General features: G+C 54.2%; 14 protein-coding genes; 10 read left to right on the top strand and 4 right to left on the bottom strand.

The window, feature by feature from the left end:
* Positions 1-323: 323 nt before the first annotated feature.
* Positions 324-1,253, bottom strand: RCC_02268 (uncharacterized protein; the record flags this gene model as incomplete). XM_023767550.1 has 2 exons in its annotated part: positions 324-512; positions 570-1,253. The coding sequence occupies 2 exons, from the start codon at positions 1,251-1,253 to the stop codon at positions 324-326; spliced, it is 873 nt and encodes a 290-aa protein (XP_023623318.1).
* A 609-nt stretch (positions 1,254-1,862) lies between these two features.
* RCC_02267 (uncharacterized protein) lies at positions 1,863-2,945 on the top strand (the record flags this gene model as incomplete). The annotated part of the gene is made up of 1 exon (XM_023767549.1): positions 1,863-2,945. The coding sequence occupies one exon, from the start codon at positions 1,863-1,865 to the stop codon at positions 2,943-2,945; it is 1,083 nt and encodes a 360-aa protein (XP_023623317.1).
* Positions 2,946-3,423: 478 nt separating this feature from the next.
* RCC_02266 (uncharacterized protein) lies at positions 3,424-4,281 on the top strand (the record flags this gene model as incomplete). XM_023767548.1 has 3 exons in its annotated part: positions 3,424-3,581; positions 3,635-3,904; positions 3,951-4,281. 3 exons carry the CDS (start codon positions 3,424-3,426, stop codon positions 4,279-4,281), a joined length of 759 nt encoding a protein of 252 aa, XP_023623316.1.
* A 153-nt stretch (positions 4,282-4,434) lies between these two features.
* RCC_02265 (uncharacterized protein) lies at positions 4,435-5,382 on the bottom strand (the record flags this gene model as incomplete). The annotated part of the gene is made up of 1 exon (XM_023767547.1): positions 4,435-5,382. The coding sequence occupies one exon, from the start codon at positions 5,380-5,382 to the stop codon at positions 4,435-4,437; it is 948 nt and encodes a 315-aa protein (XP_023623315.1).
* Positions 5,383-5,505: 123 nt separating this feature from the next.
* Positions 5,506-5,911, top strand: RCC_02264 (uncharacterized protein; the record flags this gene model as incomplete). XM_023767546.1 has 3 exons in its annotated part: positions 5,506-5,583; positions 5,633-5,737; positions 5,789-5,911. 3 exons carry the CDS (start codon positions 5,506-5,508, stop codon positions 5,909-5,911), a joined length of 306 nt encoding a protein of 101 aa, XP_023623314.1.
* A 180-nt stretch (positions 5,912-6,091) lies between these two features.
* RCC_02263 (uncharacterized protein) lies at positions 6,092-6,700 on the bottom strand (the record flags this gene model as incomplete). The annotated part of the gene is made up of 1 exon (XM_023767545.1): positions 6,092-6,700. The coding sequence occupies one exon, from the start codon at positions 6,698-6,700 to the stop codon at positions 6,092-6,094; it is 609 nt and encodes a 202-aa protein (XP_023623313.1).
* A 520-nt stretch (positions 6,701-7,220) lies between these two features.
* RCC_02262 (uncharacterized protein) lies at positions 7,221-8,084 on the top strand (the record flags this gene model as incomplete). Its single annotated transcript, XM_023767544.1, has 1 exon — positions 7,221-8,084. The coding sequence occupies one exon, from the start codon at positions 7,221-7,223 to the stop codon at positions 8,082-8,084; it is 864 nt and encodes a 287-aa protein (XP_023623312.1).
* A 2,285-nt stretch (positions 8,085-10,369) lies between these two features.
* On the top strand, positions 10,370-11,302 carry RCC_02261 (uncharacterized protein; the record flags this gene model as incomplete). The annotated part of the gene is made up of 1 exon (XM_023767543.1): positions 10,370-11,302. The coding sequence occupies one exon, from the start codon at positions 10,370-10,372 to the stop codon at positions 11,300-11,302; it is 933 nt and encodes a 310-aa protein (XP_023623311.1).
* A 236-nt stretch (positions 11,303-11,538) lies between these two features.
* On the top strand, positions 11,539-11,850 carry RCC_02260 (uncharacterized protein; the record flags this gene model as incomplete). The annotated part of the gene is made up of 1 exon (XM_023767542.1): positions 11,539-11,850. One exon carries the CDS (start codon positions 11,539-11,541, stop codon positions 11,848-11,850), a length of 312 nt encoding a protein of 103 aa, XP_023623310.1.
* A 1,566-nt stretch (positions 11,851-13,416) lies between these two features.
* RCC_02259 (uncharacterized protein) lies at positions 13,417-14,268 on the top strand (the record flags this gene model as incomplete). The annotated part of the gene is made up of 1 exon (XM_023767541.1): positions 13,417-14,268. The coding sequence occupies one exon, from the start codon at positions 13,417-13,419 to the stop codon at positions 14,266-14,268; it is 852 nt and encodes a 283-aa protein (XP_023623309.1).
* An 846-nt stretch (positions 14,269-15,114) lies between these two features.
* RCC_02258 (uncharacterized protein) lies at positions 15,115-17,248 on the top strand (the record flags this gene model as incomplete). XM_023767540.1 has 2 exons in its annotated part: positions 15,115-16,487; positions 16,546-17,248. 2 exons carry the CDS (start codon positions 15,115-15,117, stop codon positions 17,246-17,248), a joined length of 2,076 nt encoding a protein of 691 aa, XP_023623308.1.
* Positions 17,249-17,385: 137 nt separating this feature from the next.
* On the bottom strand, positions 17,386-18,589 carry RCC_02257 (uncharacterized protein; the record flags this gene model as incomplete). XM_023767539.1 has 3 exons in its annotated part: positions 17,386-17,435; positions 17,485-17,836; positions 17,885-18,589. 3 exons carry the CDS (start codon positions 18,587-18,589, stop codon positions 17,386-17,388), a joined length of 1,107 nt encoding a protein of 368 aa, XP_023623307.1.
* A 488-nt stretch (positions 18,590-19,077) lies between these two features.
* On the top strand, positions 19,078-20,425 carry RCC_02256 (uncharacterized protein; the record flags this gene model as incomplete). XM_023767538.1 has 3 exons in its annotated part: positions 19,078-19,645; positions 19,697-19,877; positions 19,927-20,425. The coding sequence occupies 3 exons, from the start codon at positions 19,078-19,080 to the stop codon at positions 20,423-20,425; spliced, it is 1,248 nt and encodes a 415-aa protein (XP_023623306.1).
* Positions 20,426-20,855: 430 nt separating this feature from the next.
* On the top strand, positions 20,856-23,197 carry RCC_02255 (uncharacterized protein; the record flags this gene model as incomplete). XM_023767537.1 has 3 exons in its annotated part: positions 20,856-21,090; positions 21,142-23,010; positions 23,061-23,197. The coding sequence occupies 3 exons, from the start codon at positions 20,856-20,858 to the stop codon at positions 23,195-23,197; spliced, it is 2,241 nt and encodes a 746-aa protein (XP_023623305.1).
* Between the last annotated feature and the right edge of the window lie 28 nt (positions 23,198-23,225).

Raw genomic sequence — 23,225 nt, 5'->3', positions numbered from 1 at the left:
CCGAGTAACGGCGGGAGGTGGAGTCGAGCGATGTGCTTCTTGAACGCAACGTTGATTTGATTTGATTTGATGTGATATTACATGTGTGAATTGAAGCGCGTATCCGCCGAATCTTACCCCAACCAGCACGGCCCCTCAACGAAACAGCCAAGGTGCACTCGTGGAACATGTAGCCCTGTGCTCGTACCACATTACAACCTGGTCGTCGGGAAGATGTGCTTGAACCTTAGAGCAGCGAATGACATGTATGGTCCGGGACGACTGCAGGACGACTCTCCCAGGACGGTCCCGGCAGCACTAATGCAAAAGCAGATTGCATAAGCTCAGACGATGATGGCAGCTGGCATGACGCCGCTCAGAGACGCGAGGGATTGATATCCTGTGGTGGGAATACTAACACGCTCGCCCGTGGTAGCAGCGGTCGAAGATGTCATGGTTGGCTGGGAGTATGAAGAGGGAGATGCATTTGACGGCTGTCCGGCCGGGATATCGTCTTGCCGCGCAAATACGGTCTTAGTCAGAGTAGTTAGCAATGTCGACTCTGTTAAAATAGCGGAGGGAGACTCAACGGGTTGCTGTCCGAGCGTAATGTCATGCCACTGAGCCGGAGTGGTGATGATGGTGTTCGGGGTAAATGGCAATGACAGGTGCGGCGGTGACGAGGAGGGGGGAGACGCAGTGGACTGCTGGCTGGGAGAAATATTCTCCTGCTGAACAGTAACGATGTCAGCCTGGTATGGGGTACGTATTGCGGCAGCACCATCCATATGGGCTGTTGACGGCGAGAAACTTGGGATTGATGTTCCATCTTCACAGCTCGTAGTGCGATCTGTATGAGTCGRTGCTGATAATGGTTGAGGCAATTTTGGCACATTTCCAATGACCACCGCGTCCTTCGACCACAATGCATGCGTGGAGACCACCAAATCCCCCATCGCAGCCTTGATATCCCTCATCGCTCGGAGCTCTGCACGCATGATTTGGAGGTCGCGCTTTATCGACAGCATCTCTTCCGTGGCGTTGCTTTGGGTTTCGCCGGCTTGCGCACCGATAGCAAGGAAAGCCTGGCCAAGTGCAGACACGATGTCGCGAGACATTGTGTCGTCGACTCCCCGGAAGTTGCGGGAAAGTAGCTCGGTGAAGCCTTGCATGGTCTCCTGTAGGGTCACTACTAAASCCCTGAGGTTCGCCTGATCGTCGCCTTCCTGGTCTATGGCACCCGGCGGTGAATCGATTGATGGTCCTGCCGACATGGTCGGCTGAACTTTGCTGTCGCCGCCTTCGGTGCCTTCTTCCGCGGTGCCTTGCGTGTGGATGCTCTCTCCGTCTGGGACGTTCGATTKAGCGGCACATTGAAGCAGCCCGTGCAACCGTCGTCGAATGCTGCTACGACGCTCCGTCATTCTCGAGGACTGCTGAACTTGTCACGATGCAATGTCGGCTCTTTCTCAACGCAGCCAATCTTCCTCGGGGTGGGGTCGATGGGCCGCAAGTCGCGCGGCCAGAAAGTCTGCAGAGGGCAGCTTAGATGCGCTCCCAGTGCGCTGCCGGATTTCAGGTATACGTCATGAATTAAAGCATCACAGATCTGGGTGGCAGATGGTTTCGCTTTCTTTGTTGGCCTCATTTCGCATCGGCATCCGCCCGCAATCTACAGCCCCTTCAATCTCAAAGTTCTCCGATCTTTATGTCTCCGTTTCCTACGTCCTTCCCTCCGGCACGTTAACACTGCAATCGTTACTATTCCCTTCGCACGCTCGTTTCCCCCACACGTTAATCGACTTTTCGCCCTGATCCCGTTTTCTCTTGCGGCGCGTCGGCAATTAAGCACTCGCTGACGTCTTCCAGAACGTCCGCTCCCGATGTCGTCCCAACCGAGCGATCCCTACTGTGTGTTCGGTTACGATTTCAGACTCAAGAAAGATCCAATGAAGGCGTTGTTGACCACTCTCGGAGTTCCATTTCTGTCGAATGACACCAAGGACGTCCTGAGAGCAAAGCTAGAAAAGTACTACGGCTTGGAGGTGATGCGACAGGGAAAGTTCCCGCTGGACGTCTGCTTCGAATTAGATCCGCGCGAATACTCTGAATCGGAGCTGCGCATGCTTCTTAGCACCTCCGACATCAAGTACGACGACCTCGCAGACCATGGCACGCTCGCTGATATCGTTTCTCACAATATCACCACGATTCGCAGACAAGTACAGCGGGCATTCAACCAAAACCCGGGGAATCATCTTTTGGCGGATTTGTTCATGACCGATGCTATGAACGATTTGACCGAGGGTGTTCAGAACATGAGTGCGTTTGATAGAGGTCCTAGCAGCGCCACGCCGTCGCCGCCCTCCCTGCCAGTGCACAGCGGTGTCCTTTGGCCCAAAGCCTCGTCCGCACCTGCCCGGAAGAAATACTCTCGCACGTCATCACCATCRGCGCCCTCCCATCAACAAATCTCTCACACCTCAGCACCTTTCATCCACCCCGAGCAGACGAATCCTGTGCGCTCATCACAATTCGATCAGCCGGTAGGGGCGAGCACCCGTGCTTCTTCTTTACATGGCGATCGCTCCCAGCATGGCAGCCCCTCCGAAGTAAAGGTCCGAACTTCTTCCCCGTTCGACCGGCATTCGCAGCAAGCGAGCCCCGATCTCTCCTCGCCATTCGATCAGCCATTATCCAGTCAATTCCCGGAGTGTGCCAGCGACTCCTCTCCGGGGCCGCAGATTCGGAGGTACGCAGGCAGCCAGATATCTACACCAAGCCGCTCTCTCAACGCACGCAGTCCCAGCCAGAGCAAGATCACCCCCGAGTTGGTCAAGCTCATCGAGAATGGATATATCACTATAATCCAGAAGCTGCAGAGAGGCGATTTTGTTGGCGCTGTTACCGCATCATATGATCGCGCGGATGAACTGTCACGCAGCGTCAAAGAGTGGGCTTCCTAGTGGCGGGCCGGAGCCGCCGCAGGATGATCTGAAGACGAGGCAGCGTCGAGAGCGGGGTGAAGTGATAACTTGGGTGCAGGAGGACATGGGAATCTCATTCTTGGCGGCACAGACCTCAGTTTCGTCGGAGCGACATGCTACAATGGCAGCAGGCCCAATCCAGCGTGATTCTTTGAGGAGTCAGGACTGTCATTGAAAGGAGATCGGGTGGTTTCATTTGTCAGGTGGAAAGGATATTCTCATTCTGTGCGGCGAAGTTGATTGGCTCGACGCGGTTGACGCGTCCTCTGCGCATCGTTTGTCGATTCCTGCAGGGGAGGCAGACTCTGCAGGTCGACACAGCGTATCAAGGCGGTGTTTTTGAACAGTGGGGAGAAGTGCCGTATGCTATTCTGGCGATGGGAGCTGTAGTGCTATTTTGAGGATCCTTTTGATATAGAACTGTTGCGGCCTTCCTCGGAATTCATTTCATGGTTCCATGTCGATGGGTCGTTCGGCTAAGCTCATCCCCGCGGAGTTCATGTATTTGAGAATTCCTCAACAGACCCCAAACAAATCGCATGTAGACATCGATCATCACAGGATGCCGTTGTTCATCGCCAATGACGATGAAGAGTGGTCGACACTCGCAAAGCCGTTTGTCCATTGGAAGTGGGCGCCTCGAAAAGGGTTTGGCTGACTTTCCCAAGGAAAAAAGACGCCCTCATGCGTGGCATACAATACATCACCGTCACGTTTCGGGCCATCACATCGTTGATAGCGTTCGCGTTTTACGAATTGACGCTGAGCCTGGGACTCGGTGTGTCTTTCCCAGACGTACCATTCGGCGAGCATCAGTCAGGCGTGATGCAGCAGCCCTTGTCATTTCTCGTTGCTCTGGCAATGTATGGTGTCATTACGAGGCAGCTGGCAGTGTACATGGGGCAGAATTTCCACCCATCTCGAAGATCTCTTGAGTGGTATGTATGGCATGGGTGGTATAGTAGCACCGCTAACGAATGGCAGGGCAAGCGCAGCCGTCATTCGCTGGACGGTTCCCATCGTCATCCGGATCGGGTCCTCGTACTGCGCCGGCATCGCGTATCACACACTCGCTGCGACAATGGGGCGTGGGCTATGTATTCCTTTTGACGAGATCCTGRTATGGCCGCCGCAGCGCGGACCATGGATGGCCTCGCTGGCCGTGATGTACGGGACATCCTGTGTGGTTGGTCGCTTGGTCAAGGAGCTGCTGGTCTGGGCATGTGAGCCCAGTGAGCTCATCGTGGGGAACAATGAGAAGGTGAAGCGTCGTGATAAGAAAAGGACCATGCGGGTGGGCGATGGCGTGATGTAGCATAGGGTCGAAAATGATGTTCAAAGGTGGTATGGGGATAGACATTGGAATAGAATTGCACTAGCTATGTAGCGCAAAAATGCGCCGTTGAGTTTGAAGTTCCGTACCTGSTTCTATTTCCACCTCCCAGCATGTACCTTGGCACCCATGAGGCTACCAGGCGCGAACCTTAGCCATTGTGTCTTGCAGCTCTGCCTTGTTCTTGATGGTGCCTGCACGCTCAACAACCTCCTTCCACCCGGCCACCGCCCGAGGCACCGCGTCAACCAGACAAAGTTCTTGATCGCCATCATACAGCTCGCCAATACTCGACAATTTGTCCTGAGCCTCGCCGACAACATTCATGACGTTGGCGAGGCCTTCGCTCGTCTGCTGCTGCAGTAGAGTCGACCGGGAACCGCCTGTTCCATGCGCGTCGCGCCTGGCTTGCTCCGCGTGAATGGTCGCTCGGAAGTCATTTACAGCKCGCTGAACTCGAATTGCAGAGCCCGTGTTTTCGTCCGCGAGCTTGGACACGGCAGCCTGGCACAGCTCAGCATGCTTCTTCACCTCGGCCACCCGCTTGTCAACTGCGGTGAGCTTGACCATTGGCTGCGCATTCTTCCCTTTGCTGTCTACAGCTGCCACGACATACTCCAGAGCCTCGGTCTTGAATGCGGCAAGAGTTGATACGACTGTTCGATGACGCGTGAATGCTGCTTGTACGTCGCCCACAAAGGCATTGGTTGTGGCCTCAATACGGGCGTCGAAGTCTGCCGGCTGCTTGAGGTCAAGCTTGAGGTATTCGAGGATGTTGACGAGGTCAACGGCCAGCGAAGGGCTGATCTGCGAAGGCTCGTGCGGTGAGAAAATCCTAGGACTAGTGCTGTAGGTTTCTGGCGGTAGGAGCTGCAAAAGTCCTTGTTCGAGGAAAATGAGTCCAACTACGCATGCAACGACCAATGTCCGGGCGCTCCATCCGGCGTTGGCCCTCCCTCGGATTGCCGTGGCAGGTGCTTTTCGCACAAGCCCGCTGGCCCAGTTCCAGAAGACCGAAATCACGAGGCCAGCGAACAGCACCATCTCTCCCGCGGCCAGCAATTGTAGTAGCGTCCATGCCATGACTTCGAGCGGATGTGGATATTGACGACGAGCGTCTCGGCCCAAGTGATGAGGTTGAGGAAGAATATGCGTATTCCCGTGTCACCTGACCCACCTATGTTGGGGACTTTGCAATATTCGTGAATGGTGGCCACGCCCCTCTCTCATCATCCTCCTTTATCAACCGGCTACGCGACTGTCATTCTCCACCGGATTAAAGCGGTATAAACTCATGAGATTGCCACGCACACCGTCCACTAACTTATCACAGCGATCCCATCAGTTCATACCGATCCCAACCGCGGTGTCGCCGTTTCCGAATTGCTCGTCCGCCCACGGCCCCAGTTACGTTATCTCCCAACGACAAAGTCAAGCGGTACGACTCCAAGAGAGGTTGCATTTGGCCTTGACGATTGACGTGTGGCAGCATCGCCGCACCGAACCTCCTGATTATGTCCGATGCCGCCGCTGCGGCATACGTGAGCGAGCACTTCAACTTCAACACCAACACTATGCCGCTCGGCACCTGCGTTTGCGATGGCCCCAATAACGTCGTTTACGCGGTGCTGAAAGACCATAAGATTCAGGTTCAGTGCCCGGCGCTCGAAGCGCGCCACATCGCCCGCAAGCACACCTGGCCCGAAGTCACTCTAGTGGAGGCGCTGCACCAGCTTGGAGGCGGTAAGAAGAAGCCCACAAAGGGGCTTATCTCGGCTTTCATGTCCACCTTTTATAGCGCACGCCAGCTGATTGCGTACACGCCGCCTGCCGGCACCGAACTGATCAATATCCCGATGCCTGGCCCTCCCAGCGTTTCGGACAATGATTCGACTGCGCCCACGACGGCGATCGCCACGATGGCGCTCATCCCAGCTCCTGCCGGATCGACCTCACAGGCAACCCCTGAAGGCACTACTCCAGTGCACCAAGTGTACGTGTTGAGGAACGAGGGCGGTCGGCGCGAGATCCCATTCTTCAACGCGACCCACTTCACGGGCGAAATGCTGAGGGCTGGGACGGTGGACGCCTGCCTGATTTTGGCGGCTCTCCGTAGCCGTGATCGCGCCCGGATCACCAGTACCATCACCCACGCAGTCACGCGTCTCATGCCAGAAGGTTTCCGCAACACCTTGACTGGCAACGTTCTCGACTTCACTGCACGCTTCCTGTACGACACAGTGCTGCCGCCGTCAGTCGATGCGCCGTTCCCGTCCAGCCAGGAGACCCGTCCCGACCGGAACTTGACTTGGACACCGCCGAGTCGAGACAGCGTAGCAGCTAAGATCCTGTTCCAGAAGCGTCTGAAGGAATCCATCACTTGACAGGGCCATGTACGCATGCTGGGTGTCAAGACCGCACAGAAGGGACGAACATTCAGACATCATGGACAAGGAATGCGGTCATGATTTAGTCTATGAACACTGCGCGGCCTCAGGGAATTCGATCATCTACGCTGCTCTCACCAAGAGGAAGCAGCACGCACGGTGTGCACGGTACGGGTAGCAGAACCTACCCTCCTAGAGACAGCTTATGGTAACGTCAGATGCTCGCAAATGATATCCTCTTCCCATCACCATGATCACTACTTCCCAAATCTTCTGTTCCTGTTACATCCAAAAGGTGATGCCTGTTCAACCTAGGCCCGGTCCTTCTAGAAAATTTGGTCACTGCTCGAGAAGTTACTCAGCACTAGTGTGCTTGCAATTCACTTCACGACCTGCAACGTTATAGCTAGAGCGGCTACATTCCTACGTCCAACCTCCTCTCGCTCGCATCGCTCCATCGCTGCCGTCATCTACGACTCGAAACTCGCTAACAGCTACTCTCCACCACCTCCTGAGCTGCGTCCGCCCGAGAAGATGTCCGAGTCGCTGCCCAAAGCGCTGCGCGATCTCGCGAAACCAGCGCTCTGGATACCGGCAAGCGTTGGGAACGCGGTAGAGGAAGTCGGCTATGTGGCCAGAGCAAACGACTTGACGGAGAAGGAGTTCATGATGCTCGAAAAGACAATGAGGCTACCGGCTCGCCTGGTACAGAGCTATCCAACTTTCTCGAATCCGCTCGTTCCATTCCCCGTGGAGGAGCAAGCCTGCGCAGGGGCTGTGCATCTCGAGCGCGATCTCCGAGCGATCGGTGAAAGGATTGCAAAGCTACGTATTCAGTATACGACGGAGAAACATCACATGCCGCCTCTCCCCGTAGTCCATACCTACTGGAAGACATGCCGCAGTATCCGCGACTGTTCGACATGCATGTACCACCGTATCGAGGACCGTCAAGGTACCATCGACCAGCTACTGCAAGCCATGGGAGATGCGGCGACTGGCGTGTTCCGGCACATGCCAGACTGCAAAGAACGTGATGCGGTTGGCGACTTCGGACGCATTAATACTTCAGGCACCGACCCTCTTCCTCGGCTGGCCAGTCAACGCAGCGAATTCCAGAAAGTCACCTGGCTTGTTGAGGTTTTGGAGGACTGGGTGAAGAACTTGGAGAAGAAGCTCCGCAGGACTTGGAAGCGTAACGATGATCTGGAGGCCGAACGCGTCGAGGCTGAGGAGACAGGTCGACGAGAGGGAATCGCCGCAGACAATGAAGCACATACGCGGCGGAACGACATGGCCAGAGCCAAAAGAGGAGCAGAAGCCAAGATAGCTTACACCTCCCAGTCGTCGGAAGATAGTCACGGAGAAGACGAGCCGTTGGCATTCAAGAGAAGGTAGAGCCTGATTTGGAGCTATAGGCCGGTCGCTTTCCTTCCAGCAGTCTTCCGTGGGGCAGGATCTGTGCTCAGGTTGACAGGTCTGCACGCGTACGCGGCGAAGACTTGACATCCGTAGAATGGACATTGTTCGGAAGCACGGGGGAACTTGATGATGCATAAGAGAGATCTGGCCGCCAATCCAATGTCAGTCTTCTTGAATGGCTCAGAGTTTTTCAACGATCCTCGTAGAGGATATACATGTTATGGAAAAGGAGATCGTCACAACCAATCGACGATCGCCCCATTATCGACTACCTCTCGTGAGAAAATCTGATGACATGATCGGTAAGCCAACCCATTCCGTGGAAGGCGCGAGCGCGAGCCGTAACGTGTAAGGGCAAGGCATAAGACGAGGGGCCAAGAGCATGGGCCTACGCATAGCTGTGAAGAGACCGAGGCTTGGCTCGGGACGACTCTATGAAGATGGAGCACCTGTCGAAGGTCTGAAGTCCAGTAAGAGCCAAGATTATCATTTCTATATGTCGAGGTATCAGCTGATTACTGTTCTACATGCTCTACTAACTAATTGCTATCCCTAAACTCCAAATTCCTCCTTTTCCTGCTTGTTCTTGAAGATCCCTTCGCGAACATCTTCTTTCGGCTCATCTCGAGCTACACTAGTTTCTAACAGCCACTATATCAGATTCCTCATGTAACGATACGACCATGAATGCGGCCATTGTAAACCTTGCGGGTTCAAAAACACAGTACGAACTTGGAGACTTCAGGCACGCCTAACAACCGTTCGTGTCCAATAGGATTCGCCGGTCATGATTACATCACTTCGCAATCAATCGTTTTAACCGCACATTTCTCAAGTTGAGCTCCAATTACTGAACGGGCCATGATTGAAAGATGGTCCGATATCAAGGGTACCATAAGAAGCGGTCTCCGCATGTCTCACTCCGCTGCCAAGTCGGCCATCAGCGCTTCTCCCAGCATACGTGTTTATTCGGAAAACAGCCTTGCGCGACGGATCAAAGGACACGGCCGGTAGATCTCAGATGCCACACATCTTGTCGCCGAAGATTACAGCAGCGTTTCGGTATCCCTACCTAGTTAACCGTGGCGGAGATGAGGAAACCCCTCCTGTCTCAGGACTCCTTTTGCGAACTGAAAGCTGCAGTGTTTGCGAGCACTTCTTGTTGTGCTGTTCTCAACACCAACGACTTCGAGGCTCAGCTTGCACGATGGCTTCTCAAGATCCTGGCGATGGAGAGCGGCATCATATGCGCACGCGTGGCAAACAGCAGATCTGTGTCTGTGACTTTCCACTTTTGTAGATGACTTGCGCTGACCTCCGATTGTAGGAGAAATTGGCTGCCGCAATGGAGTTCTTCGACCGCAACTACGACACTACTTGCAAATATCAGCACCGTGTTCGGATCGGAACCAATGAGGTCGACGTCTTCGCGGTTCTCAACCCGATCGCTCTTCGGTCCCAAATGTTCGACACCGTCTCTGCCTCCGGAGAAAAGCATACGTGGAACGAGATCACTGTTGCCCACGAGCTCCGCGCGCTTGGTAAGCACAAGTATCAGGTTGTACCTGCCTTGCTTGCATGGTTCGATGCCCGCGACATCGAAATATGTGCTGTAGAATCGGTGCCACCATTGATCGCCGCCGCCCAGGGAGCGACGGTGGGTCGTTATCGATGTGATTTTGAGTCCTTGCAGCGCGGCTTCTTGGCCGATTCCAATACCCAGAGCTCGGACGCCGCCAAGGTTGATAGCGACAACACAACCAAGCCTGGTATGTTCCGGGAAGTCCAACACCACCGGCAAATCTGGCGAAAGCAACGGCAGGACTGCTAGGACGTCCTTCTTTGTAGGGTCAGGAACCGAGAACCACCAATCGATCTTTACTCAAGACGTATACAAGAACAAGAGTTTCGAGCAGCTGCGGGTCGAAGACTACCTTCAAGGCCGGAGGTTTGGTAACGACGGTGGCAAAAGCAAAGGCAAGTCCGCTCCCAATGCAGGCTTGCCTACCACAGATGAGCCAACTAGCCACACACATTCCAGCGCGGCATTTGCCAACACAACAACAGCCAATAACAACAACAACAACCCAGAAGGTCGCCTGTTCGGCACGAAACATTCTCCGTTCGCTCCGTCCTTGTTCAGCAATACTTTCGCGAACGGGAGTCTTCTCGCCAAATCATCTTCGGCMTCCTGCTTTGGCAATGCTGAAGCTTCGAGCAATCGTATAGAAGATCCTTTTCTCGTCACGAATCAACATTCGATGGGCAATCCATTGGTCAAACCATCTTCGATGTCCTTATTTGGTAATGCTACGAATCCCAACAGTAACCCTGGAGGCCCTCTTTTTGGCATGAAGCAACCATCGACAGCGTCGAGCAACAGCTCAGACGGTCGTCTGTTTGGTTTAGGAAACAATACCATGAGCACCAGGAGTGTCGCAAATGAGTTGTTCAGCGCGAAGAGAATGTCAATTATTGATCTCACTGGCGACGGACCTACCCAGTTGTCTGACAATACTGCAATGTCCGGTGACGATGCAGGACTCGTCCTTTCTCACGAGAACAGATCTCCGCCTGTTGACGTGCTTGGCGGGCGGGCCTTGAGCGCAGGAATGTCCTCTACTAAAGGCACAGCTGGAGGAACAATCTTCGCTTCTGTTCCACGGAACATTGTGGCTAGCAATGCGGTGCCATTCTATGGCAATCCTGGGCAGCCCTTGTCGTTTGTGGGCTCTAATGGCCCAACCCACTTCGCCGGCCAGCAGCAACAGCAACAGCCTTTCGGTGGGTTCCCACACTCGCCGCATTTCGCCAACCAGCAGCAACAGCCGTACAGTGTTTGCTGGCAGCCAGTATTCCAGGTTACGGCTCCCTTTGTCAATCAGCTGCAACAGCAGTTGTTCCAGGGTTTGCAGGCTCCAGCAGACTTTTCCCACCTGCACTATCAACAGCAGCAATACGCAGGCTGGCACCCTGGAATGTACCTCGCAAATCAGCAGCAACTCCAGCAACAACCCTTCAACGGACCGATATATTTCACCCACCAATCCCAGCAGCAGCAGCTCTTCGGAGGCTTCCAGCCTGTGGCGCATCTCGACGGCCAGCATCAGAATCAACAGCAGACTTCAGATGACGCCAACAAGCAGCCCGTCGCTACCAAAGCATCGCAGTCCACACAACGCCGACTAGGCTAGGCCGACGACGCACACTCTCGCCGTCAACATCTCTCTGCCATGTTATTTCGATCGCACTGTTACCTTAGCTTGGATGACGGGAAGGCCGCATCGCCAAGACCATCCTTGTCGCCAAGGTCGGAGCGCTAGTGGTGCTCACTATTGACCTCATGTGATACTCCAGCGACAGTAAATTCACTTCTATTCCCTCTTTTCCCATTGGCCTACATATATTACCGAGACGTATTCATCATCACATGTTTTACCCTCACCCCGAACCTTCACACTCTGAACTTGCCATACGACCCACATCGAATGTCTTTGTGGACGTGAGTGACGTGGCCATTGCCCTTCCGCTTTCTCCTCAGTATTCATTAAAGTCATCGATCTTGGACAATCAATCAACTACTATCACTCGAATGCACGGAGATGACGCATACATCAAGCGCGGCTGCGGAACAGCCGAAAGGAAACGAGAGCGTTGGATTGGACATCGAGCGGACTTATGGGTTAGCGCGACCAATCGCGCCAACAGCTCGCGATATGGCACTCAGTATTGGAGGGAATAATTCAACATCTGAGACAGTACAGCTAGTCGGAAGGCAAGAAGATTGGAACGACGACATCTGTACGGCTTTCTGCCATACACACAGCTGACGATCACCCAGCTCACTATGTGCTCGAGGTGGGCCTTCCTTATTCTCCTCACCATACCCCGTCCCTGCGCCGTCTCCTCCGTTGTTGTCACCTATTGACGCCTTTCCCCAGTCCACTCACTCCTTGAAAGGGCTCTTCCCGCCACACTCGCATGTAGAACGATAGCGCCCGCGCCCTTGATATCGGTCTGTGTTGCTGAGGAGCTTCGCACTTCTCTCCTGCACCCCCGCAGATTCTTGGGCAGCAGTTTCATCCAGAGCTGCCAAGAATCGTCGTTCGCCCTCCTCAGATGCTCTAATCGCAGCTTTGCGCTCTKATCGCAGCTTCGCCGCCGAGGATTCTTGCATTTCCAACTGGTGTTGGAGATGTACCACCTGGCTAACCAGTCTCTTAGACTGCTCTTCCGTACGTCTGATCCTTTCCAAGACCAGAGATAGATCATTACTGGTGTTGAGAGGGCCTTGGGGTTGGCTGCGTCGACGAGAGCGGCCAGGGAGTCCAGGAAAAACTGCGTCCCAGTTCTTGATGGCGACACGGTGCACGTCTCGCCCGTCGCGCTCTCGAGCTGGCGATGTTAAAGGAGCTCGGTYGGATCCCGGCGTCTGCCTCTTGGATCTCTCCGCGCTCATCATGAAGTCGCCAAATATTTATACGGAAGCACGCATGTGAAGGACCCCGCCTTCTTCGATCTTTGCTACTTCAAGATCTTGATACCATGCGGGCATGTCGGCAGGCRGGTGCCATGTACAAGAGGTCGTTGCTGTCTTGCACACCGCCATTCCGCGGCTTTGCGCTCCACAAAATCAGTTTCGCGCGGACTCGGTTCAGTACGCCACAGTCTCTCGACTTTGGCCGCTGGGATTTTGGATCCGAGACATGGTCCTAGAAGCTCAGGCGTAATGATCATGACATCTATACTGCGTCTCGCCCAGACGCGGCCGCTTATCTCAAACGTCTCGCCGCGCTTTGGTCCGTGAGGGAGGGCCTGGACCGAGTCTCAGTAGCGGAGGCGCAAAAAGAGGTGAGCCGTCCCCCTGAAGAATTTGAGACGTCTTCTACATCGCATGAGAAATACTGCATGGTAGTGGAACACAAGCTGTCGAACTGAGACCAGACGCCAGGGCGCGCTGGGAGCGATGCGTATAGCATCAACGGTATGATCAGTGGTGCGCAGCTCACGTTCGACCATGGTGCTAAAACATTATGGGTGTCAAGACATGGCTGGACCCGATCCAAGTCATTAGGCACAGCACTTCGGCTAACAGAGGCTATATGGGTATGTTGTCGTCGCCCTGTGCACTTAACAATACCACTACACTTCCTCGTACTACCACCCACCTTCCACAATCTTCCGATTACATCTGTTCTTCTCCGCAAGAAAAATAAGCAAAGAACCCATACAAGACCGCTTCGATCTCGACATCCCACATCTTTCAAGCACCCAGATCCACCCTATCCGCGACATAATGCCATCTGCTATGATCAAGGGAGGTCTTTCCGTCGTCGATTTTGGATACGACTTCGACAAGCACCACAACAAAACCAGCCTCGCGGCTATGTGCTCCAACTACAACATCCAAGCCTCCTCTTCCAGCAAGCCCGACTGCGTGTTCGCAGTCGAGTCCTTCTTCGCCCACCAGCGATTTAAGCATGGCCGCCATGACCGGTCATACCTCGAACCCGACTTCAAACCCCGGTCCTACTCCAACGCACAACTACGCCAAGTTCTCGCCTACCACGACCTCCGCGTGCCAGGTAAAGCCAATTTCGAGACTATGCAGGCTATCTTTGAGGACAACCTGGTCAGCATGCGCATCGAGCTGCAAGGTTATCAACGCGCCGCGCCAGAGGATCTTGGCATCGATATGGGCCGTCTAACTCTGCACCCCGTCTCGCCTGCTTCATCACGCACTCTGGCGGCAGTGGCGAGTGCTGCACCTCGAAGACCTTCGACCCGGCCGGTGCCCGACAGAAAAACCCTCCAAGATGCAACGATCTATATTGCTAGAATGTTTTCTCAGATGCGTAGCCTTGCTAAAAACATGGACAACGAAGATTACGAGGACGTCATTGACGGACTGCGCCAGATGTTGAGCTATCTGCCTGCATCTCTGGCGGGCGAATCCTCCGGCAAGTCCCACACGGCCGAGGAGGGCGGTTTCCAGGAAGATTCCGAGGAGTACGAGGACACGGCGAAGTTGTTGATGCTAGAACTGGGCAGCCTCCCTCAGATGGCGCAGCGAGTCCTCTCGTCTGACCCTGGACATGCTGTTGAGCTGATTGAACGGTTCGCGGTGAGCATGGTGTGGCAGCTCGGTCGTTTGGCGTAAGACTTTGTCCATTCAAATTGGGCATCATTGTCAAGATTTCGTGGGAATAGTCAGCATTTCATGTCATACACTTGGCGGAAAGCGCGAAGGCGATGCGGGTGTTTCAAGCTGAATGTAAATAGATTGTAACACGTCCCAACAGGAATGCCAAGATACCGCTGTTGTGTACCCGTCCTCTCTCCACAGGTCTTCTTTTCTGCCGTAAATCACATATGATCGCCAGACTGATTGATCATTATGTCAGATGACCCTCTTCGGCTTATTGGGCAACGCATCCATGGATTCTTCGCTTACGGGGTGCGTCCTACGAGGGAGACATTTGCTCGATGCCCAAATCGTCCCCTTTCGTGGTCCGCGCTTCCGAGTTTGGGCTTGCAGACCTTGCTATCAACTGCTCGAGGACTTATCCCTCGGAAAACAGCTTTTTGACGCAAAACGCTTCGTCGGAGACGCCGCTGGAGAGCTGATATACCATACACTTGCCCGCCAACGCCGCCACGTTGCGTTCTACGTCGGAATCAACATTGCGGATCCACGAATTGGGGATCCMATTCAGAACTAAGACTGAGTTTACTGCCGTCTTATCCCTCGTCGCGGTAAAGATCTACAAACATAATCTGGTTAGTAAGCAGCTTCAGGCGCATCACACGCGCATCCGCCAAAGACTGCCAAGCCTTTTTGACTCAGATTGCCTCGCAATTCAGCAAGATTGTTAACTAATGTTTAATGATGTACGATGTTTTTGAAGCTTTCCTTTGATTTCCATCCCTTGTTTGCCCCTGGCAGATTATCCAGGGCTCATCACCTCCACCACTATCTTTATCACAGCACCTACACAACAACCATATGGACATTCCGGAGCCACTCAGAGCAGTGGGTCGCCGGATAAATCAGACACGCGGCGCCTGGTATGAAGGTGACATTTTCTCCATCTTGAAACAGATAGCCTGTATCATTCGATCATTTGAATTTGCTTTGGCAGACGGCGCTGTTGATTGCTCTAGAGAGTATGAAAAGGGCACTTCATGGGCAGAGCGATACTGGGATGTGCATGAGCGACGATATCTTGATGATGAGGCGAGCAAGTTGATGCTCTTCGAAGCGAAAAGCACGGTGGGAATTGAAGCGGGCGAGCAAGTATACATGACTACTGTCGCTCAGCAGCGACATGTGGCATTCTACATTGGCATGAATTCAGCAGAACCCACGTTTGTGGATGTAATCCCAAACTACTTGCAAGTTAAACAGGCTCTAGAACGTGAAGAGACAACATACACGGATGATCCAGAAGGCCGCCAGGATGTGAAGGTCAACACTGCTAGGATGTCTGTTCATTCGCCACGAGCCTATGCTGGGATCGATCAGTGCAGCACACCTTATCGTATGCCAATTTCCTTCCTTGCAGAGGCCATCGCCCGCATTCGACGCTGCGCTCTTGGCGAAGGAATCTACATCAATCCCTGGACCGCCGTCGAGTTCCCCAATTGGAAACCGCTATGCACGACTATGACAAAGTTCATTAGGCCAGCAGACAAAGCAGATCACGCCACAGCCTACGAGGCATTCTTGGATCTCTATCGCACTATTAGAAATTTCCGACTCAACCCGTCAACAGCGTTGGACATTGATGTTGTCGGAMTTCAGCCTAGCCTTGCAGATTTCAAAATCCTGCTAGGAGGCAGACAATACTTTGTTCAACATAAGCTCGACATGCGTGTTCGATCTGCGGGMTCTGCTTTGGACAGAGTTGGCGTAGCCCGTGGGGATGGAACCGAACGTGGATGGTACTTCTCTTCATTCTCCAGATTTGACTTCTTGTGGTTTCAATTCCACTACTCCAAAGGCAACGGCGAGATTGAGCGTGTTTTCTTTTTCGTGCYGGAGCGGGAGCTGCCAAATATTCTTTTCACCACGTTAGAAAAGAATATCAATTTCGAAGACTTCTCGAGCCTACAGCGGTTCCGTATGGTGCTAGACGCAKATGGTGCCTGGATACACAGTGTTGAGCGAATATTACACGAGTATTCGACCCCAAGATCATGCCAAGAGCGACCGCTGCGCGTAGTTCCGCCTCCAACATTGTCAAGCGAAGTCGACGATCGTACTCTGCCGGATAGGGAGTCATGCAAGCTGCCTCTCGGACGCTGTCTCTTCGCAAAGCAGACAATGCGAGGTCAAAAAGCTTTCTTTCGCAACGTCCTGAGGTTGTGTGCTCACAGGTGAGTATCGCTTGAAAGGCTGGGCAATATTGATGAATTCAAGTGCTGACCTTCGCAGGGGTTCTGGTCTACTTGTTGTAATGGCAACTTTACATCCATGGTCAGACTTCGGCTATCTGAAGTACAAGTGGAGTGCGAAGGAGAAAGCGGCGTTCGCACGGCATGGGGACCCTCCACAGGCTTTACACCATCTGTCTCCGAATACGTTGATCGTGCCCATATCATACTACACGCAGCATGCAGAAGCAGCATCTACAGGACCGAACGTACGAGCACGGCATTTCCGGCGCCTTGATGCGAGCCGCGAACCACGCATCACGATATGGGATATCAGTGGGCCAGACGGGAACCCTGACCGACCACACAAGCAAGCTGTCATTCCATCTGATGACATTGAGCCATCGAATGCYCAGCGAAGACTTTTCCAAAGGAACCTCTCCACTGACAAGAATAGGGGCGAGTTCGAAGAGAGGAATCCAACTCTCTCAGCCCTACTGAAGACTGGATTGCTGGCTGCAGAGTACGGCATCGGTGACGGTGGGCCACTAAGTTACGAAAGTAACAACTGGAGTTCAATTCTGGAGATTCTAGACCAATTCATATCACTGAATACTTTTGAGCATCCTCAAAACCATATCCGGCAACCCACGATGTACCAACATACTGTGCAGAGTGCAAACCAAAGGCTGGTAAAGCAGCACGAGCTCTCGCAATGTAAGCAGAAAGATGGAGAGGACTGCGCAGAAGAAGTCCCGTGGTAGGCAGTTGGATGAGAGAAGTTTGCGTTCATCAGCACGTCCGTACCAATATACTGTACGAAGGGTGAATCAGCGCCCGGCACAAGAGCATGAGCTTCTCCAGGCTGGACTGGGTGAAGATAGCACTGCCAACGACCACTTCACGCCGAAGTAGCCATGTTCAGACTACTGCGTCTGTCCCAAGGGAAATCTGCATCAGATTAGCACGATGAACTTGAGAATCAAACGTTTGTGCTCACAGCCATAATCCCATGTCGCCTGATTGACTTGAGAGACTTTCAGCCGATACGGTGCTGTTTCAAAGCTCTGATTTTTCTTGAAGCCGGCTGCATGTGTATCCGATACCACTTCGGACTTGTCGTGTAGGATGGCCGAGATTGAGGCTACGCCTTGCGAGAAGGGCGTGGTGAGTTGGTCGAGATGACGATTTTCCTGGTAGGCAGGCTGAATCATGTCTTCGTAGCGAATTCTGACTTCTTTGGAGGGCCACTTGGGATCACTCAAGTCCCGAACTTTCTTCCGGTCTCCGGTCTGCGATTTCCAGAAGTGAGACCCGGACTTCATTTCGGCTGGAGATGGAGTGTCCAGGCTCTAGGCTGCGTTAGCAAGAGTTGAGAACTGTGAGGGGAGTACCAAAACCCTCTCTGCGCCACTGATGGCTCCATCCCCGGCCGGCTGGGCTCTCGTTCCAACGATCATGAAGTGCGAAATATCAGCCGGACCCCGCAACCAATGAGTCCGTTGACCAGAAATCTGGTGAAGAGGCTGAGCCATAGGGTCAAGGTTATGCAACCTCAAAGCAATGCAATCTCTTCCAGCAACGTCCTTTTGCCAAAGGTCAATTGGTGCCTTTCCGCAAGCTTGGTAGGCGATCTTTTCTTCGTTCGTCCACAGATGCTCGATCATCAGGTTAGAAGAGAGTGCGTGTCCGTCGCCCAAAGTTACGACGAAGCCACGACCTGCTCTCACGCATTCAACATTCATCGAATGAGCCATCCATGTGGCAGCAGCGCAGTTGGGATCAGGGTCATCGAGAGGATTCTCGTAATCATCCACTGTTATTTCAACGTCCCACTGCGGGCGGAGTGATCCTCCAATGCATCCCGGGGTCAGGTTTCTCATGGCCTCTCGTGCTGCCTCCTTTGCGGCATGAGCTAAAACCTTATCTTCGAGCCGGCGCAAGGCATCGACGAGACTGTTGAAAGTACGATCAAGGATGAAAGTATCGTCGTCAGCTACGGCATCGTCGACTTCATGGCGCATAAGGCAGACAACTCCTTCGCTCGTCTTTTGGATAAAGACATGCCACATCCTCCTGTCGTCATACGGATTCGTTCGGGTCATTCTTTGGGCCGACTTGACTGAGCGAATAGTGTTGTTCCGAAATCGCAGCTCTCGAGACTTGACACATGCACCTTCGATGGACTACGACTGGTGGGAATAAGTGCGAGCATTTCGAGTGGAGTTTGCAGGTCATTCGCAGACGTCGTGGTCGGTCGAGATCGAGGCCGACGTCAAGACGTGAGGTGTGGTGGAAGGGCGAAACCGTTCCAAGGTTCTAGAACTACGGCCCGCGCCACTTCTAGATGGATTTGATCTGGGGGTTTCAGGACTCCGTGCGTAACATGATGCAACACACCACTATTTTCACAAGCAAAATAGCCCCGCGGGAACTCCTAATTATCTATCGACAACTCGGACATGCGCACGCTTGAAATCGGTAGGCTGGCTAAGCGGTGCACGGGTAGCCGCAGCAGACCAGCTCGCACTCGTTTTTCTCAAGACCGAGCCATGGCCGCTCTCTGGACGCACGAGCTCATTAGTACGGCATTATGACCAAGCAGAACCGTAGACGGAAGAAAGGGCAGGCGAAGGGAACGGAGTCGAACGCTGCGCAGCGCGTTATCAAAGACTTCTTTGGCGTGCAGCACGGCGAGCGGTCCAGCGGCACGACGGTCGACCAAGAGCTGAAGCAGGATAAGGATATCAGTGGCGCAGTCGTCGAGCAGGAGCAGCAGCAGCAAGAGGAAAATGAATCTTCGAGGAGAGAAGAGGTGCCATTGGCTAGGTCCTGCTATTATTGCCAGAGGACGAGGACCTTGTGCCGTGGCGGACAACCATGCCCACGCTGCCGCAAGGACAGTGTTGACTGCGTTTACGACCCTTTCTCCGTTGAGCAACTCATGTTCGTGAAGACGACGGGCAGCCGCAACATGAACAAGCAGCTCACAGCAAGGCACATCGTCTTCGGTGATCTCCCTCATGACACAGCATTTCCTCCAATGTCAGTCTGGGTAGCTGCTGAGTCTCGGCGCTGGCAGGGAACGATCTTGTCGGCGGATGAGGCATTCACCCTGGTCTACAACGATTACGTTCTTCGCGGCCAAGCCACGCCTAGAGGTCAGTCCATCTACTCGGTTTTTGCCTCATCTTTCCTGACGACGACCTCAGGCAGGATGAGATTGTACATGGGAGTAGCGAACAAGATCGTGCAAGGCTCGTGTACGTCCCAGCTGCCACTGATCGTCCAGGCCTCCGAATGGTCGGCTGCGGACATCGCCAACTACAGGTCATGGAAACCTGCAACACAGCTTTTCGCGAGCAATGCAGCCATTCCACGCAGGGATGACACGTGAGTTGAGATCCACCTCGAGAAGCGAGTCTACTGACGAGAATGATAGTCAAAACACAGAAGTGATCACCCTACGCTTTATGATACCCGACCTGCGGAGCCTTGATGCCCTGCCATACGCAGGCCAGCTCAGCCGCATCGCTTTCTGCTCTTCAACGTCGGTGGCGGCCACCCGCGCAGACGAAGGCATGTTGGTGGTCCTCTACCTGGAGGACAGATTCGTGGTCGCCACGATGCCGGACCTCCTTCACGAGAGTCGGAGGATTGTCAGGTCCACCATCGCAAACGTCAGCGCCGACGACGGACTTACAGGGCAGGGGCCGTGCTGGTACGTCTACCAGGATAGTGGCGGTCGGTGTGAAGTCCATTGGTTCTATAACCACGGCTCCGCGGAGTGCAAGCAATGGGCGCGCGCCCGCACAGTAGGCACAGGAGTGGGAGATCTCGGGGCACTTCACTCACGCCTAATGTCCGAGTTCCTTCGCGACGTGCCAGAGCGTCGCACAAAGCGCTTGGCGGACGTTTTCCAGAGCGTGTGCTCGGGGTGACCACGCACCCCCTGCTGTACCGACCGTTCCCCCACCCAGGTACTTCAACAACCTCTCATCAATATGAAATCACTATAAGACGGGGTATTGCCCTGCGGACCGTCTCGCGCGGCGCATCGAGGAGCAAGCCCTCCTGCGCTCGTACGCCATCTCCTTGCTTTCAAAAACAGTGGCATGGGCCTTCGAGGTGTGTTTGGCATCCCAGAGGCCTGTCACTGGGCGTGGGGCGCTTGAGCTTGCGATTGGCGTCCTTTCCCTTGCCAACATGTCACGCATGCGGTTGTGTCACGTCACCGGCGCTTAGGTCCATCAACCGCGTAATGGGCACCTCAAAGGTAATCCCCTTCCCGACCGAAATTTTCCCTTTTAGCCCTCTCGTCCTCCTTTCCAGCAGTTGGCTTGCCTCGCCGCCTTTCGTTCTGATATCGCCATGGCACCGACGCTTTCAGTGCCCCGCCCTCGGGGCGGGAGCGCTCCCACTTCAATAGTGTCACTGCCTGACCTGCTATCTGATCTGCYGCCCGCGGTTCGCCTCGTGTTCGTTCGCGAACTGTGGTCCTGTATCAAGAACGCTGCCCAACTTACAGTGACCGGATGGCTGGCCGAGTCCTGGTTCCTCGAGATCTGCAGGACTCTGGAGAAGTTCGGCATCCGGACTATTCGAGGTGACGCAGACTCCACTCACACGTGCACCCGCCATGTTAACCTTCGTGTAGGTGCGGAGAGCTCCGCCTGCGATGGCGCCTGGATCTATGACCCGTCCAACTCTGCGGACCTTCCCCTCGTAGGGAGTACATCCCTCGAGTTGTTCGAATGGGCCAACGAGCATCCGGACACGGAGCTTCTGTATTTCGATGTGAAGTACTTCAGCCTGCGACCAAGTGCCAAGGCTGAGCTTGATTACGCATACAGCACTCCCGACGGCACTGCATTGAAAGACGACGCAGCCGTCTATGTGGTAGTTATAGAATCGCTTACTGACTACGTGGCTTTGATTCCGAAGTACGTTTTTGAGAATGCTACCGACTTTGGATATGGCGTGGAGCCATTAATCTGCGGAATGCCAGCATGGTGCTTACACTTCCTTGTGCACGTCGAAGATCTAGCAGAGGCCATACAAGGACTGCTCGGTGCAAAAGAATCCCAATGGTACCGCAATCCTACTACTGGATTGGTCTTTACGGGTTGGATCCCACAACGACTTGCAGACCCTCGTTCGCTGAAACCAGGGCAGCAGCGAAAGATCACGTCTATGACGGCGATTCTCTACCTTCTCGGGATGATAAAAGCGGAGGGCTGGGATATGGACTTCAACCCGGTTGCACCGCTTATCTGCGACTTTTGGATCTGGTGTAAGTCAGTCGAACACTTGCAAGAGCCGATCTTCATTGAGCACAAAGCGATGGATAACTACTTCTTCACCGGCGTGGACTCCCCGTTTGGACTCGATAGACAATGGCACTTTCTGATATGCTCCCGCCCCGACGTAGAAAGGATGTTCTGCTGCGCAAGGCAAGCAGCCGACGAGTCCTGGATTGATCTGGAGCACCTGGACAATGATGTCTATGAGAGTTTCTGCCACGATAGCATAGAGTCATTGCTCAAATACATCGCGGAGAACGCCGCGGCAGCTGCAGCGGAGTCTGAGCGCTTAGGCTCGCGCCAGAATCACTCGACGGAGCGTAATCTAGCGAGCATCATTAGTCGCGAGTCTCGCGAAGCAGCTGCACACTCCGACAGGACAACAGGTGAAAGGACGACCCAAAGCGCGCGCGCTCCCAAGGACCGCGTCTTTCAAGCGAAAGGTCTCCCGTGGGTGTGTCTTGCCCTCAATAACCTCTTTGCCGAGCAGCGCCATCTCGTCTGCTATCCGGTGGACCCTTATCACCCCAGCGGGGCTGACCACCTCGTCGTCGACCACGTGTGGTCTGATGATGATCTGGCCAGACTGAAGCTTGGTCAACTTCCCTTCAGCCCGCTGATCGGCAAAACCCGGACCAAGGCAGTCGCCATGCGCTTCGCCGACTGCTCAGGCGGATTTGGTGCCTCGGAGGGCCAGCCCATAGTCATGCGACCTTCGTACTGGACACGGCCCTGTCCTAGTGTCAGGGGCGTGATGCTGCTCGGAGCAGTCCTTCCCCCGGAAGTCTACACGAAAGGCAACGATTCGAGCTGGCGGCCTTACGTGCTCATACCTGCGCAGCGTCTCAGCTCATACTTCTCAGATGAGATGAGGGAGCCAGTCCCGAAACCAGCGGACGACGCGGCGTGTCGAGAGCGCGATAAACTCTTCTTCAATTCTACTCCGCAAGCCGAGAGTGAACTGCTGCATGGTGTCCGCTTTTCCGGCTCCCATCCGAAGTCGCTCAAGAAGAACAGCGTCTTCGTTACGGAGGACTTTGACCCTTTGACCAATGTGATCGACTTCGGAGCGCTCCCTGCCATCCTGCTCGAACTCCTTCGGGGGTCTGCCCCAGAGATGAGTATTCAATCGCCGCTAGTCGATGGCGCAAATCAACTATTCACAAAGGCGGAGAACATCACTGACGTTCGAGCCTTCCACCAAGCTGCGTGGGACTACTCTCGTAAGTCAAGCCATTTCTCACGTAGCCAGCACGATGCTGACCTAGTTTAGTGTGGCGGAAGCCGGCGGCTGTGGACGGCAAGCCAGCAGACCGTCAACGAGTTCCCGCTGATAAATCGCGAGCACGAGACCCGAGCAATCCCCAGAAGGGCGGCACCCATCGCAAGACCCTGGGAAGGCCGAACTAGAAGGTCGTCGTCACCCGAGAAGTGACAG

The sequence above is a fragment of the Ramularia collo-cygni genome, assembly GCF_900074925.1.
Source record: "Ramularia collo-cygni strain URUG2 genome assembly, contig: RCC_scaffold02, whole genome shotgun sequence".
Lineage (NCBI taxonomy): Eukaryota > Fungi > Ascomycota > Dothideomycetes > Mycosphaerellales > Mycosphaerellaceae > Ramularia > Ramularia collo-cygni.
The sequence above is the reverse complement of the archived record's forward strand: the minus strand, read 5'-3'. Positions and strand labels throughout refer to the sequence as shown.